Raw genomic sequence first — 15,600 nt, forward strand, 5'->3', positions numbered from 1 at the left:
TTGTGGTGAGCTATATTGTGAAACCCTGCTGCTCGGAATCTGGCTCTGGTAGCGCAGAGGAGGACCCAGGGAGGTCGACCATGGTAGATGAAGAAGCTTTAGCCATATACCACATACCAGTCACTGTGATGATGAACAGATATTTCCCCGTCCGTTTTTCCACCCTTTTATAGGAATGTGTGGCCAGCTGCTGAAGTGGACATCTTATTAATTGTCTGTCCATTACCTCGCTTTCACAAGCATATTCATGGTTTCAGATGAAATGGTGAAACCTTCGTGATTCTTGATCTTGAAGAACGCCAAAACATGATCAAATGAAGAGTATTTTCTATGGAGCAGGAGTGTGCCAAATGTAAATGGATTTTGCGTATTCTTTTATAGGAATTAGATCTTTTTCACTTTGTCTGATTGCTTTTAATGTTTTTTGTAAAGCACTTTGAAGAACAAAATCCGTGCTTTTAATGCACAATCTTTAGTTGGTTTATAAAAATTGTTTATACCACAATAACAGCAGTGACAGCAAGTTTTCCTTCATGAACTCCTCTACTGGAAAAACACAGAAAAGCAGTGACCCCTAATAGACACAAGAATCATCTATAAATGAATCTACTGAATCGTTATCACTTACATAATATTTGAGCTCATCGTCTGTTGCTTGTAAAGACAAATAGAAAATGTGTCCACAGACTGCAGGCTAAAACGTGTGAGTAATGCTTTGAGTTGGCTCTGCTGTTCCAGCATCAGACACATCATTCGATAATACGTGGCACCAGGATCTGTCCTTGGCCATATTGACACATTAGTGTGTTGCTGCCTGGAAGACTGATCCAATATAGATTGAATCACCTCTGTTTGATGTTACTGTTATATATATATATATATGTTCTATTGCATCTGAATGTCCACTTTTTCTCTCGTCCTTTTGCCATCCATCTAACTGAAACCCAAACTGATTAGATAAATGTCCTTCCCTCCCCCTCCCCCTCCCTAACTGTTTCCTTTGTTCCATGGGTGTGTCCACTCTATACTGCTCCCTTGACAGCCCCATCCAGAGGAAAAACAAAAAAGCAACGCCCACATCAATTCAATCAGTCAAAATGGTCAATATGAATCATGACATCATGTGCGCGGGTAACGGTCGGCTCGGCTAATCAGCTGCTGCCGCGTGGCATCGACTCTAAATAGCCAGATTCACTTAACGTAATGCTTTGGACTCAGCTAATGGGTGTGTGACCTCTTTGTCTTTGGTATGCTTTTATCAGCAGTTCAGTTATGGACATGACACAACACATAATGTGCCATCACCACATTATTCAGAAGAACACTTTCCAATATCAGAGGCTTTCAAACACCATGTTAATCATTTTAATATCATTATTTTGCAAATCTGGGATCTCCTACACTTGACTTTACTCCATAAAGTAATAGCAGAGCTGCTTTGCTGTTGGATTGAATTTGGCAGTGTGACTTTGAGCTGAAATGGGGACATCAAAAGGCTGTGCTGTCCAGGCGGTACTGAGGCTGAGGGGTGGCTCAATGCTTGTTGTTCAGCTGGCGATGCACCAGTGGCTGCTCTTTACATAATCAAACCATCTCCAGTTAAGTGATTATCATGGTCTAAATAAGAGTGACAGCCTATGGCTGCAGAGAGACTAATAAACAGTCCCTCTCAGTCTATGGGACCTCCATCACATGTAGGTACTCGAGCCACAGACACGAGGGTCCTCCTCCCGACCTAAGTGACCTTGCTCCAGGGCTTGTCTGCCAGTGGCAGGGTCAACACAGACTCTCTGTCTCCATTAGCGCTTCACACAGACCATTTCTCACATGTCACGCTCAATTTGCATGCTCAATCACACGTTCATATAACAGAGGCAGATTCATCTGGAATGATCTCATGACCCTTACTTGCTACTTTATTTAGCGCAGTTAAAGTCCATTAAAAGAAGAATGACTTTCATGCATGATATCTGCTGCATGTCTGTTGCTGTCAGTGCCACTGTAGGAGAGCAGCAGCCACACATCTGGCCACAAATGGAGCACTCAGTCTGTCTGTAAGGGGGCTGCTGGATGTGGAGCCAAAGCCTGTGTGGCAGGCTGGTGTCTGTGCTGTCTCCAGGCTCTGCATTTTATGACCCTTACAACACAACACTCAGCAGACCTTTTTCTACCATACAGGACAGTCAAAATACAATGTAAGTTGTTGATTTACACAAATAGGGACACGTTTCTATTCTGTTGGCCCTTATAACCACGTTCTTTTTATCTCAAAAATCTTCTTTTCTGATTTCCACTGACATGATGCACATGACATGTGCACCTATGTGCAGTGAAGATGCCACTGTCTCTGACTTGTCTTATCACTCTACTGCCTTATTGCTTGTTGTGTCTCTTGTTGTTTTTGCACCCATATGCCCTGTTATATTTGTACTATGTTGTAAACGGAGTCCACAGCACAAGAATTTCACACGTGATACTTGTACTATGGAGTGACAATAAAAATCTTGAATCTTGAATCTTGATGAGAATGAAAACCGCTGGTTGTCTGGGTTATTGTTGTAGGATGGACTGATAAGAGGCCATTATGAAAACATACTATGCAAAATAATCAGAACCAAATTTCCGCCCATGAAAGCAGAATGCTGCAGCTTCACGCTGGTGAAATCAAGTACAGTATTGTTGAGCATCATATCTCTGTGCACACTGTAAAAAAAAAAAAAAATCGCTGTGAAATCCACAGTAATTTACTGTTATGCACAGTTTATTACTGTACATAGAAAAAAATCACAGTAGTGAAGGACTACTGTAGAAAATATATTGTAAACAGATTTTACAGTAATGAAACACTACTGTGAACAAATGTACAGTAGATAAATTGGCACTGTGAGAAGAAACGCAGTAAAAACAATATTGTAAATACATTTTACAGTAATAAAAAACTACTGTAAACAAATATACGGTAAAGAAGTTGGCACTGTAAAAAGAAACACAGTAAAGAAACCAGAATTGTAAATAGATTTTACAGTAATGAAACATTACTGTAAACAAATATACAGTAATAAAATAAAACTGTGAAAAGAAACACAGTAAAGAAAATTGTACTGTAAATACATTTTACAATAAAGAAACCACTACTGTGAATACAAGAACTGTAGTTCTACTGTGAATATAATTACAGTAAATTGATGGCTACTTACTGACAGGAAGTTACTGTAAATTTCACAGTAAATTTTTTACAGTGCAGCTGTCATCCATTTCTTCAGGTTTAAAGGTGCTACAAGCGATTCTGGTGGAAGGATTGAGTCAACACGGTTCTCATTCCCAAGTAGTCAAATACTGACACATTGGGTTGGTGACCTGGACCGGATCACAAAGCATTGGGTTGGTGATCTGGACCGGATCACAAAGCGTCACTATTTGACTACTTGGGAATGAGAACCATGTTGACTCACTCATTCCTCTTTGTGGAGTTCTCTCTCCTGATTGGATAAAGTGGGGTGGGATATTAGGAGATCCATGTTACTATTATTATTCTTTTTCAGATTTTTCCCCATTTTCTCCCCAATTATACTTGGTCAATTTATCCCCATGCTGCCCTATTGGCTGCCCCGGTCGCTGCTCCACCCTCTGCCGGTCTGGCCAAACACTATAGTGATTGATATATATATATATATATATATATATATATATATATATATATATATATATATATATATATATATATATATATATATATATATATATATATATATATATATATATATATATATATATATATATATATATATATCAATCACTATATCACTAATCACTATATATCATCAATATAATCAATCAATCAATCTATCTATCTATCTATCTATCTATATATATATATATATATATATATATATATACTGTATATATATAGTTTACAGCAGCTTTAAACTGTTCAGAGTTCATCAAAACCAGAACATCTCTGTTGATCTGCAGGGAGGACATTGAGGAAGAACAAATTGTGCACCAGGAGGCGGTTGGCAGACATGATGCTCTGCTGATCAGAGAGAGTCAGAGAGTCAGTTTATTTACCATTTGCAGTCGAAACTACATTGGAATTGGGGTGCAAGAACTTAAAACATAGACACAAATATGACAAGTCATGACAACATAAAATAGCATATAAATAGACAGACAGTAAAAAAGTTTAAAAAGTAAATAAGATAAAATAAGAGAATAAAACAATAAAAGGAGACAGGTACATCTGTGGATAAAGGCCCGAGTCATCCAGCTCACTTATTAAAGTGCAGGAACAAACTGTCTGTCTGTGGCATGCAGCATGTCTCCTTAGGAGTCACACTGGTATGTAGGGGTCACAGATCTGTTTTTCCAACAGTAATTGCAAACTCCCAACACAAAAATAAACTGTGACATGTGCAGTCTCCCAAATTCCTCCAAGGAATTGATTCCAGTAGGAACAATGCAAAACGAAGTACATGGATGTGGAAAAAAGTTGTAGATGGATAGTTGTAGATTCCACATAGGTCACTATTTTAGTCCCAGGTAGGTTGCACTGTTTAAAACTCTTTATTTAATAGTCTGGTACACGAAATTAGGCTGAATTCTCTCTCTCTTTCTTTTTTGCAATTGTATCTTCTTAGACAGTGGTAGCAAGTTTCCAGCTGCTTTCCGCTTCTATTTCTGATTGTGTGGAGAACATACTTCAAAAGCATTACTTACAGGACCACAGTGGATGTAACCAGCATAATGTTGGATGGCAGCTTGGCATTGTGGCACGAGTCAAAGCCAGCACGTGGTGTGATCCTCCTCCTTCCCCCGGTGCCTCTGGGGATCTTTACTTGATGACCAAATGGATGTTTTGTCCTGGCTCTTTGTCCCCGCCTCAGCTGGAATAGATAGAAGCAGTCTTTGGTTTCACACACAATCCGCTCTCTGCCTGGTAACTATACAATGTCACATGTGGGGTAGAAGTAGGGGCTAATGAGGGACTCAGTTAAATGAGCAATTCATTCTCTATTGTTTAGGCCTGGCACATGTGCCATGCCTCATGCTTGGTCTATTGTTTAGGCCTGGCACATGTGTCATGCCTCATGCTTGGTCTGTGCTATGCTGAATACACTCAGCGATCCTCCATGCAACCAATTTCTGATGTTAGGATTAAGGTCGGTTCACCTGGGACAGGATGAGCAGCACTGTCTCTGCACAAAGCTGCCTCTGATATCACTATTGTTGAAGGTTCATTTAAAATCTGTGTAACTGGATATTTTTGGATCAATATTTGTATGAATGGAATAACATTTGCTTAAATCGTGCATGTGATGTGATGACACAATTCAAAAATTAAGAAAATTACGGTAGTTTCCAATTTTATTTTATTTTATCTTTTTAAATTAGGGTTTCAATTAGGGTGATTTACTATAACGTTTATAGTAGAGCAAAAGGAAGGTCAGAGAGGGGGATGAAACACAACACTAAGCAACATGTTTAGAGAGCTGAACAGTCATCTCTTGCCCCCTCCATTCATTTTCTCCATAGACATTTAGAAGAATCCTTATAACGAGTTTTAAGGCTGGAACCAAGCCACGCGTTAAAAAAAGACCATGACTGTGGGAAGGACTGTATGAATGGAATAAAATGTGCTTAAATCATGTATGTGATCGCACAATTCAAACGTGAAGAAGGTTAGTTTGCATTTTTAATGTATTTTTATCTTTTTAAATTAGGGTTATGCTTTACTATAACATTTAGAGTAGAGCAGGATGAAGGTCAGAGAGGGGGATGAGGGATTGCTGGTTCTCAGTAAAACGATGCTCCTGCCCCTCTGTCAGAGTGACAATACTGATTACAACAGACTCTGCCAGGCTGGATCCCTTGCTGACTATCTCATCAGCGGATTGGTTGTTTTTTGATCCCCGGGTTAAGCAGCTCAATGACTGGATGTCTGCTCCTAATGACACAAGGATCCAGATTAAAAACACTTGTCTCTTCTTCCCTCTCGGCCAGGGGTGCATCAGCAGAAAGGAAGGTAGGCTCTCGGCTTAAAGGACAATCAGTGAGATTGCATCTGGCAAGTGTGGGGAACTCTACAATAAAAAAAGGATGAGATTCCAGTGCCATAACTTTCCTGATTAGTTTGCCAGCTGGCATGCCAAATCGAGACGGATGAATGTCTAAGAGCACTTAGCCAAAGATTAAAGACAGAGGAAGCATATCGCTGTAGTATTGTTTGGTGAAAAGCAGTTATTATGACATTGTAAGTCTGACAATGTCAAAATAACTGTTTTAGTCAAATTCTTACAATGTAAGAGGACTGCACAGGAGTGTCATGACACGGAATACAACTTTGATGGGAACATCGACAGCACCCATGATGTGCCCCCAGCAGATTGTTTGATCATGTGCTTCAATGCTAACGTTTAGCAATGTTCAATGACAGTAGGCGGTTAACTTGATCTCAAAAGTGCTCAAATTATAGCAGCTGTAAAGTGAAAATGGTAAGCAATCTTAAAGACCCCGTAAAGCAGGGATACTCAACTCGCTTTGCCCGGGGGCCACTTTAGTGAAATGATAGAAGGCCAGGGGCCAGTTAATAAACAATCAATATAGATTTTTCTGTAGCGGATTGTAGGTTTTTGGGGTGTCAGCCGGAGTTTAGTCTGACAATGTTGTGCACACCGGATAGTTAGTTAGGTTCATTTAGTTAGGTTAAGTACATACATAAGTGCCTGGGTAGCGAGCAGATGGCGGTATTTGACAATTTAGCAGCTAAATCATAGATTATTGAAAGATATTCCATATTCCAGACTGAAATGCTATAACAGAAGTGGAGTAATGCCCAGCATTACATGAACATTTGGACACTTTCAGCAGGTATCTTGCATGTTGCGTTCAGGTGCACTGTAAAAAAAAATAAAAAAAATTGCAATTCCATCGCGGGCCACACAGGGGGCCCCGGGCCGCCAGTTGAGTATCACTGCCGTAAAGTCAAAAATATGTTTCTTCTTGTTCCTACAGTTGGATGGAGCTGAGCTTCACTGTGCAGAATGATGTCCATGCAGAGTTAGAAGGCTGTTTCCATAATCGTCTGCTGAAAGTGGAACGTTTCTCAGAGCTCACTTGCTTTGCATTTTTAAATGAGGGAGAAGGAAGGGAAGTCATTTTAAGGATTTTAACAAGATTATTTAATCTTTTTTGTGGGAAAAACCATCAGACACAAATTATTATTCAAAATAGAGTATTTTATACACATCTTGAAACATGACTTTAGGGGGTCTCTAAATGATATGCAGAGAAAGGTATGGCAGCAAGGACCCTTTAGGCCAGTATTTCTTCAACTTTTTCATGTCAAGGACCCCTAAACTGACATCCCATCTGATAAGATTTTAGCTTTTTCAGACCATTCAGTCTCTCTCCCTCCTCACTGATGCATCTTTTGTTCTGTTTGTTTAATGTAGTTCATGCTGTCTAGTTATATTGAGTTGAGTTATATTGAGTTATGAATTTACAGGTTATAGGCTACCACCAACAATGCTAGTCACCTATTATAACAGGCTAGCTAAAGTGTTAGCATGGATTACTGGAGTGAATGGTGCCAATAGGCAGAGATGGGCAGTATTTTAAATACATGTATTTAAAATACATATTTCAAATACATTTGTGTATTTTGTAATTTGTATTTGGCTGGACCGAGAAAAATATGATGTAATTTGTATCAAGATACTTTCAGACCTTGTATTTTGTGTATTTTAAATACATAAAATACTTTTTTCTTTAATTTTATCTTATTTTATTGTCAAAATGATACATTCTTACCATTGACACAGGTTTAAATTGTGGAGAAAAAAAATTGACATGTCACTTCTACTCTACCTCTGATTGGCTTACCCTCAGAACAAACTCAACCACAAATCAGAGGCAGAGTAGGGTGGGTCTTGAGTCAGACTTCACATCACTTCTTCGTCACTCTAGTATGAAGCCTTGTATTGGTGGAAATTCCCCCAGAGATAAATTAATAAAATTACTAATATAAATTGATCATTAGATATTGCATGCACTGGCCTATCTGCAAATGAAACGGTTTACAGCATATTCAAACCAGTGTATCATATTAGAAAGACACAACTAATTATCTTCTTAATTAAAATTGGCAAAGTGGGTGGCAGTGTGTGTGTGTGTGTCATGATTGTGATGTCATCAGTGATATCATCAGTGATGTCATCCGTGATGTCACTCGATCAATTGTGATGTCATCAGTGATGTCACTCGAGCCACTGATTGCTCAACTGTGATGTCACTCAGGCAGTTGTGATGTCATCAGTGATGTCACTCGAGCAACTCTGATGTAGTATAAGCCGATGGCGCACATTTGCACAATGGCCCCAAGGTAGGTGGGCGGTGTCTGTCTGTCTGTCTGTCAGTCATGATTTTTTTTTTTGTTTTTTTTGTTTTTTCCCCCGATTTTTTATCCCATTTTATCCCCCATTAGTGCTCACTTGATTTCTCAATCCTGGTTGCTACTCCATCCTCTGCCGATCTGGGGAGAGCCGAGACTGGCTCCATGCTTCCTCCGAGACATGGGCAGTCAGCCAGCCGCTTCTTTTCACCTGACAGAGGAAGCTTCACCGGTAGGACATAGCACGTGGGAGGTTCACGCTATTCCAACCAGTTCCCCTCCCTCTGACCAGGCGCCCTTAACGACCAGAGGAGGAACCACATTAGCAACCAGGATATTGCATGTTTTTGTAAAGGGGGTTCCTATATGAAGGAAACCCCCGGGAGGCACGGGGAGAACATGCAAACTCCACACAGAAAGGCCCTTTTGACGACCCCACCCGGGCGGTGGGCACTCGAGGACATGCGGACGGGCATGCATTCCTTCAGCGTTCACATCGTCCCAGGTGGGAATCGAACCCACGACCTGATGATTTTTTTTGGGAGCCTGTAGAGCCGGCGATTTCCATAACTGCAGCCATGGCACATCATCTCCAGGGATACTGTTATGATGTCAGATATCTAGTGCTAACATGGTCAAAGTTCCAAAACTTGAGGTTAACATGTAGAAGTGCTGCCTGTAAGCCAAAAGCCCTCACAGAAGGTGATTAACAGCTGAAGTGAGGGAGAAATTAGCTGTGCTGAAAAACAGCTAAAACTGAAATGAAAGAACTGTAATGTGTTGGAGGGTACACAAAGGAGAATACTGTCACAGAGGACTAAGAGATGATTTACCATCTAAGGAAACCAGAAAATGTCACATTTGAGAAGCTGGAATCAGAGAATTAGGACATTTTCCTTATAGAAATGTCTCAAAATGATGAATAGATGATCAAAATAGGCAATTAATGTAATATTTGGCAATGAATTGATGGATTGACTAATTGTTGCAGCTCTTTATCAGTTTTTATAAAATGTATTTTCATGTATTTTCAAAATACAAAATACGTATTTGTATCTCAAATACATTTTTCAGACCAGTTTTTGTAATTTGTATGAAAATACTTTATGATGTATTTTCGCCCATCTCTGCCAATAGGCTACCACTACCACAGACAACACATGGATGTTTTTGGTGTAAATTACCCAAACCTCCCAAAACAGTAGGCTATTAATTTACTGCCAAAGAAGAAAAATGTGAATGAAAAGGTGGGACCCAGTTCTTTACAAGCTAACATGCAGGCCTCTTCCTCTTCCTTGGCAGTTTAGTAGGCTAATTTACCTGACCCAGAGCTGTGTAGATAGAAGAGTCCCGACATCTCCATTCACCCCAATGGACCAGTTTTTTTTCCAGGAAGTAGAAAGTGGAACTCTTGAGTAAAAAAAAAGCAGCACTGTCGAGGTGCAGCAAAATAGACAGTTTGTGTCTCTGAAAGGGGTTTTCAAATTGTACATTATCAGCTTTATTTTAGCATGCAAAAGTAGCGCGAGACCCATTCCTGGCTGTTCATTGGCTAATGAGTCTTCCTGTCAGGGGAAACTAACATCCTTGTGTAAAAAAAGAAAAAAAAAAAAGAGGGCGTATGCTGTGGCCTCAAGCTCCGCCCCCTGTGAATAATAAGCCGGGTCCATTGAAATGGCTCGACGAGACGAGACGGGAGGAGCAGAGCGCAGCAGAGCGGCGGCTTCCCCGGGACAGACAGGGAGGAACCTGCACGAGCGGCTAGAGAAACAACTGCTCAAGTGTCCAGAGACAAGACGAGCCAAATAATGTCTCGTTTGTGACACACGCGCTCTTCCCGAACAACACCTCGCTCGGGGGAAAAGAAGGCGAACTTTAGCTCGCGGATGGAAAGCATTTGGGAATAACGCGACGTACATCTTCCTCTCTGTGGTACCTGACCTGAAGTCACACTACAAAGAGACTGGAGGAGGTCGGGCTTTGTTCCAATGGAGACCTTCTTCTCAGAGGTAAGTCACCTTCTCGTAGATAGGAGGGCTGTCGTGTTGTGTTGTGTTGTGTGACCTTTCCGTTCAGTGGAGGTGCTGGGTTGTTTTGGGGAGCCGTCGGTCTTTGTTAATAACGTGTTGTGCCGTGTTTCAATGAGCCCAGCTGCTTTATGCTCAACGCCACTTTAAGTGGCTTTGAACATGGCGTTCGCATGTTACAGCGTAAAGTTCATCCTGTTGGGTCGAGTCTGTTGTAGCTGCTCTTTGTCTCCTCAGTCAATGATAACAGCCCAGGCTGACACACCGTGTGCTTACAGGCTGGTCTGGATGCAGCTTGCAGGCTGGTCTGGATGCAGCTTACAGGCTGGTCTGGATGCAGCTTGCAGGCTGGTCTGGATGCAGCTTGCAGGCTGGTCTGGATGTAGGCAGCTGTATGGAATTGATGCTGAGAAGAACTTTAACTTTACTGTTGTGTCCTGCATGAGTTAGTCTACCTGCCTTTAAAAAACCTCCCACACAATCCAACCTACCTAACATCTCATTATCAGCAGACAGCAGATGAAGATAGCAGACGAGAGAGAGAGAGAGAGAGAGAGAGAGAGAGAGAGAGAGAGAGAAATCTGATTTGTCATCTCCAGTCAGACAGACCAGACCACATAGTCACTGTGTGTGTGCGCGCGCCTCACAGTCACTCCATTCATCTCCTGTACCCCTTTCCTATAATACCTGCTTCAGTGATGAAAGTATTGGAGCCACAAAGCAACTCCCACTACCGTCTGATGTGGGAACAATGGTGATGTTCTCACCTGTTTCAGTCTTCTTCAGTATCTCCATATTGTCTTTATCTCTGTTCCTCCATCACCATGGCAATAACAACAGTATTGGATTTGATTTTCAACATAGCCAATAATATGTGGCTGTCAAAATCGGGGAAAATTAACGATCGATTATCGATTATCGATCATATTAATAATAATATTTTTTTAATATATTTTTTTTACAAAATGAATGCCTATGGCAGAAAATTCGAAAGACAACGTGTTCTCCTCAATGAACTCTTTATTTCAATGTGTCTCCTCTCCAACACTCTGCTGTCCCCGGCGCATGCCGGTGTGAATTCCCCATGTTTAAAACAGTTTTGTTGGCACAAAGGCCCGTGCCCAGCCAGAAAACTAGAGACTATATGAAGCTCCACCTCACGTTAGTCGGCTGTGCAATGGAGTGGGGCGAGGAGGAACGAATTCCACCTAAACCTAGTCTGCAAAAAAAATAATATATATATATATATATTTTTTTCTAATAATAACAAAATCGATAAAAATTCCACATGATCGATTCCATTCCTTAACGATCAATTATCAATTTTCGATAACTGATGAACATCTCTAGTTGAACCCTATCAGCAAGAATGATAGCCTTTATAGTCTATAATGTGTAAATCCCCAACCCTGCAGCGGACAGGTTGAGCTGAACTGAATGCTGGTTGTTTTATAATCTGATTTGATTAGGATGATATGCTGTGCGTGGAAGGTTATTAATTTGAGTCTCTGCTTGGATGAACCCATGACTGCAGATTAACCCAAGAGTACATTGTGGTAATTTGACTGTGTGGAAAAAACCGACTGTGTGAGAATTCCCAGAAGATTATATCTGGCTTCACCCAGACTTCTTTGTCTGGTTTTTGTTTTGTTGTTTTGTACTTTGCTTCTCATCCCAGGAAGAATCATTTTTCTGTGTCTAAGAAGAAGCTGTCAGAGGTCAGGTGAGGTGGGTGATGCGACCCCAGAGAAAACGGTCTGTATCAGAATCAGAATCACTTTTATTGCCACAATATGCAAGATTGCATACGAGGAATTTGCTATTAGTGCAAGTATGCAGCGTAGCGCTCATATCAATATTCAGAGATAAAAGTTAAATTGGAAAATATGTAAAAGACAAAATCACAACATTGTAAGTACAGTCCAATTATACACAACTAGGAGGAGTGTTAAGTAGGCTTTAAATATGAATGTACAGTCCAAGTTAAATAGGCATATTAAATAGGAATTTACAGTCCAATCAGTGCACGATGTAGCTTAGTAGAAAGTTCCGGTAGAAGTAGCAGCTATAATACTTTAATGGAACGAGTAGTCTGCTGTTGCTGTTGCTGCTGCTTTAGGGCCTTGTTGATGAGGCTGATGGCAGTTGGGAAGAAGCTGTTCTTGTGGCGAGACGTTCTGGGCTTGACAGACCTCAGTCTCTTGCTGAGGGGGTGCATTTCAAAGAGACCGCTTCAGTGTCCTGGGCTGGTGGTGTGCAGGTCCTGAAGGGATGGCAGGTTTGATGCTCTGGTGCCTTGATTTTGTCAGTAGATGTAAATCCACAGAATTCAGATGATACTTTGAATCTGTTTTATTTAATACAATTTGACAGGAAGCTTTGCATGTGAACAGCTGGGTGCACGTTAGGGCTGTCACTTTTCATTCGAAATTCGAATGCAACTTCGAATGTGGGGGGAAGGGTTCGTTTTCGAAATGTAATTTGAATATTCGAATTATTATATATTAAAAAAAAAATAAAAAATTTTTTTTTTTTCATGTTATTCATTGATAATCCAACAGAGGGCGCTCCGCTCTAACAGCTTGACCTATGCGGACCACCTGTCTTGTCTTGACTTGACATGACATGACAGGCTGTTTGATCCGTTTGATGCGGTTTGATGAGAGAGACAAGACAAAATGGAGGCGGACGAAGATGCAGCAGAGGAAGAAAGCCAGGAGCGGACAATCACAACACCTACTCATTTGAGGAGCAGTGTGTGGAAACATTTTGGATTTTACACCGTAGATGGCAAAACAAACAAAGATAAGGCTGTGTGTCGACTTTGTAAAAGACAGTTTATTTACATGAGCACGACATCAAATCTGCGGGGACACCTGCAAGGGAGTCACCCGAAACAGGCAGCTGACAGGCAGATGAAGACGATTCTCCACCTCAAGCAGCACGGGGGAGAAACAAAGATGCCCTGGGTGCGATGGGAAGCCTATTTGGGGACTTGTACACATCGGGCGAGGCCGAGGGTGACTCCCGGCAGGAGGACGATGAGCAAGGGGAACGCGGGGTGCAGGTGGAGATGCGATCGTTCAAGAAGGAGCCTCCTCTCGATGCAGACCGAAACCCACTTATTTGGTGGAGAGATAGAGAGTGCATATACCCGCAACTCGCAAAGCTGGCACGTAAATACCTGTGCGTGCCTGGAACGTCTGTCCGCTCTGAGCGGGTGTTCTCGACGGCAGGTAATATCGTAAATAAAAAGAGAGCCGCACTCGATCCCGAAAATGTCGACAGACTTGTGTTTGTAACAAATAATATGAAATAAATCGGCTACTTTTGGGTAAGCACGAAATGGAGCTGGAGTGATGCTAAAAAATGTCAAACAAAACAAGGAAAGAATTATATCTATATTACTTCAAAGCCCTTTGTGTTGTGTGTTTTATAGCACATTGATTGATACTTTAGAGCCTACTGGAAGTGTTGGAAAGAACATAGGCCTACTCATCAGATAAACATAGCAGCTAAAAAGGTTATTGCTGGAAGAATGTTACAAATGTTGTATTAAACGAAAATAATAAATTGAAGTATGTTCGTTGTATTAACGAAAATAAATACATTGAAGTAGGCTATGTTGTGTTAACGAAAATAACGAAACGAATAGGCTACATTGAAGTATGTTGTATTAACGAAAATAACGAAACGAATACATTGAAGTATGTTGTATTAACAAAAATAACGAAAAGAATAAATTGAAGTATGTTGTATTAACGAAAATAAATACATTGAAGTATGTTCTGTTAACGGAAAAAATAAAATGAAGTGTGGAAATAATGTCATGGCATTCCTGTTTTCACTCCACTTACTTAAACAACGTAAATAAACACCGTTTCCACCGTGCTTTTCACTGATTGGTCACAGATACTGTACACGTCATTGTCTCCGACACTATTTTGGTTAGTATGGGTCTACTAGTTAAGATGTACCTTACGTCTCCGTGGTGCAACCAAACAAAGACACAACTTTAGTGTCAAACTAACTAGTTTGAACATAGCAGTTAGTGTGGACTTTACACCCTAACTTAAGACAGAACTTACGTTCAGCTGGTGCAACAGGCTGCTGGACTGGGGAAAAAAAAAAAAATTTTTTTTTTTTTTTTTTTTTTTTTTTTAATTAACCAAAAAACTTCGAATATATTCGAACGAATATCGGGCAATTAATATTCGTTCGAATTTTATTTTGGGGAAAAAGTGACAGCCCTAGTGCACGTTGGCAAATATGAGGTCACAGGGGTCAAATACGATGTTGTTGGGATGACTTGACATCATAGTGAAAACATCATAAACATATCATGACATCATAGTGAAAACATCATAAACATATCATGACATCATAGTGAAAACATCATAAACATATCATGACATCATAGTGAAAACATCATAAACATATCATGACATCATAGTGAAAACATCATAAACATATCATGACATCATAGTGAAAACATCATAAACATATCATGACATCATAGTGAAAACATCATAAACATATCATGACATCATAGTGAAAACATCATAAACATATCATGACATCATAGTGAAAACATCATAAACATATCATGACTAGTATTCATGAGCACGTTTGTTTTGAGAAGAATTCACGGTTCTCGGTTTTAACTTGACAACAATAACAACCATCACAACTTTACTTCCTGTATACATAGCTGAGCGCAGGCTGATATTCGGCTCATATTAAATGTTAACGTTAGGCCGTGTCTCCGACAGACACAGTAACAACGTAGCCTATTTCGGTCTTTATGTCTTGTAGTAGTTAGTAGTAGTAGTTGTTGTTGTTGTTGTTGATAGTTGCCATAACAACCACCCCTGTCAGAAAGACGTGCACACACTGGGTAGTAGGAAGCGTTGTTGTCTGGTCCGGAGCTAGCCTGAGAGGCTAATAAAAGCTACATGTTACAGAGTAAGCTGACTATCAGTACGTTATTGCACGCATAGGCCTATCTTTACATTTAAACGTATAGCAAAAATAAGAAATAGAAATAGAAGTAGGCTATGTCAGTGTTTTCACCTGAACAGCTGAGAAAGTGGACACTGTCAATAGTTAGCACTGTGGAGCTGATACAATTCAGGTAATGCAACATTTAAAGGAGAATTTCGTTTTTTTTGAACCTGGACCCAT

The 15,600-nt window shown here is 40.4% G+C and overlaps 1 protein-coding gene across 1 annotated transcript in view; it reads left to right on the forward strand.

Moving 5' to 3' along the window:
- Positions 1 to 10,377: 10,377 nt before the first annotated feature.
- Positions 10,378 to 15,600, forward strand: part of LOC310781627 (unconventional myosin-X-like) — a gene marked incomplete at both ends in the record, with an annotated part of 104,651 nt that continues 99,428 nt past the window's right edge. The window contains one exon of the mRNA XM_083642229.1: positions 10,378 to 10,398. Within this exon, the coding sequence (XP_083498355.1) occupies positions 10,378 to 10,398 (21 nt within the window). The remainder of the gene's footprint in view (positions 10,399 to 15,600) is intronic.

This window comes from Poromitra crassiceps, assembly GCF_964638095.1.
Source record: "Poromitra crassiceps genome assembly, chromosome: 8".
In the NCBI taxonomy this organism is placed as follows: domain Eukaryota; kingdom Metazoa; phylum Chordata; class Actinopteri; order Beryciformes; family Melamphaidae; genus Poromitra; species Poromitra crassiceps.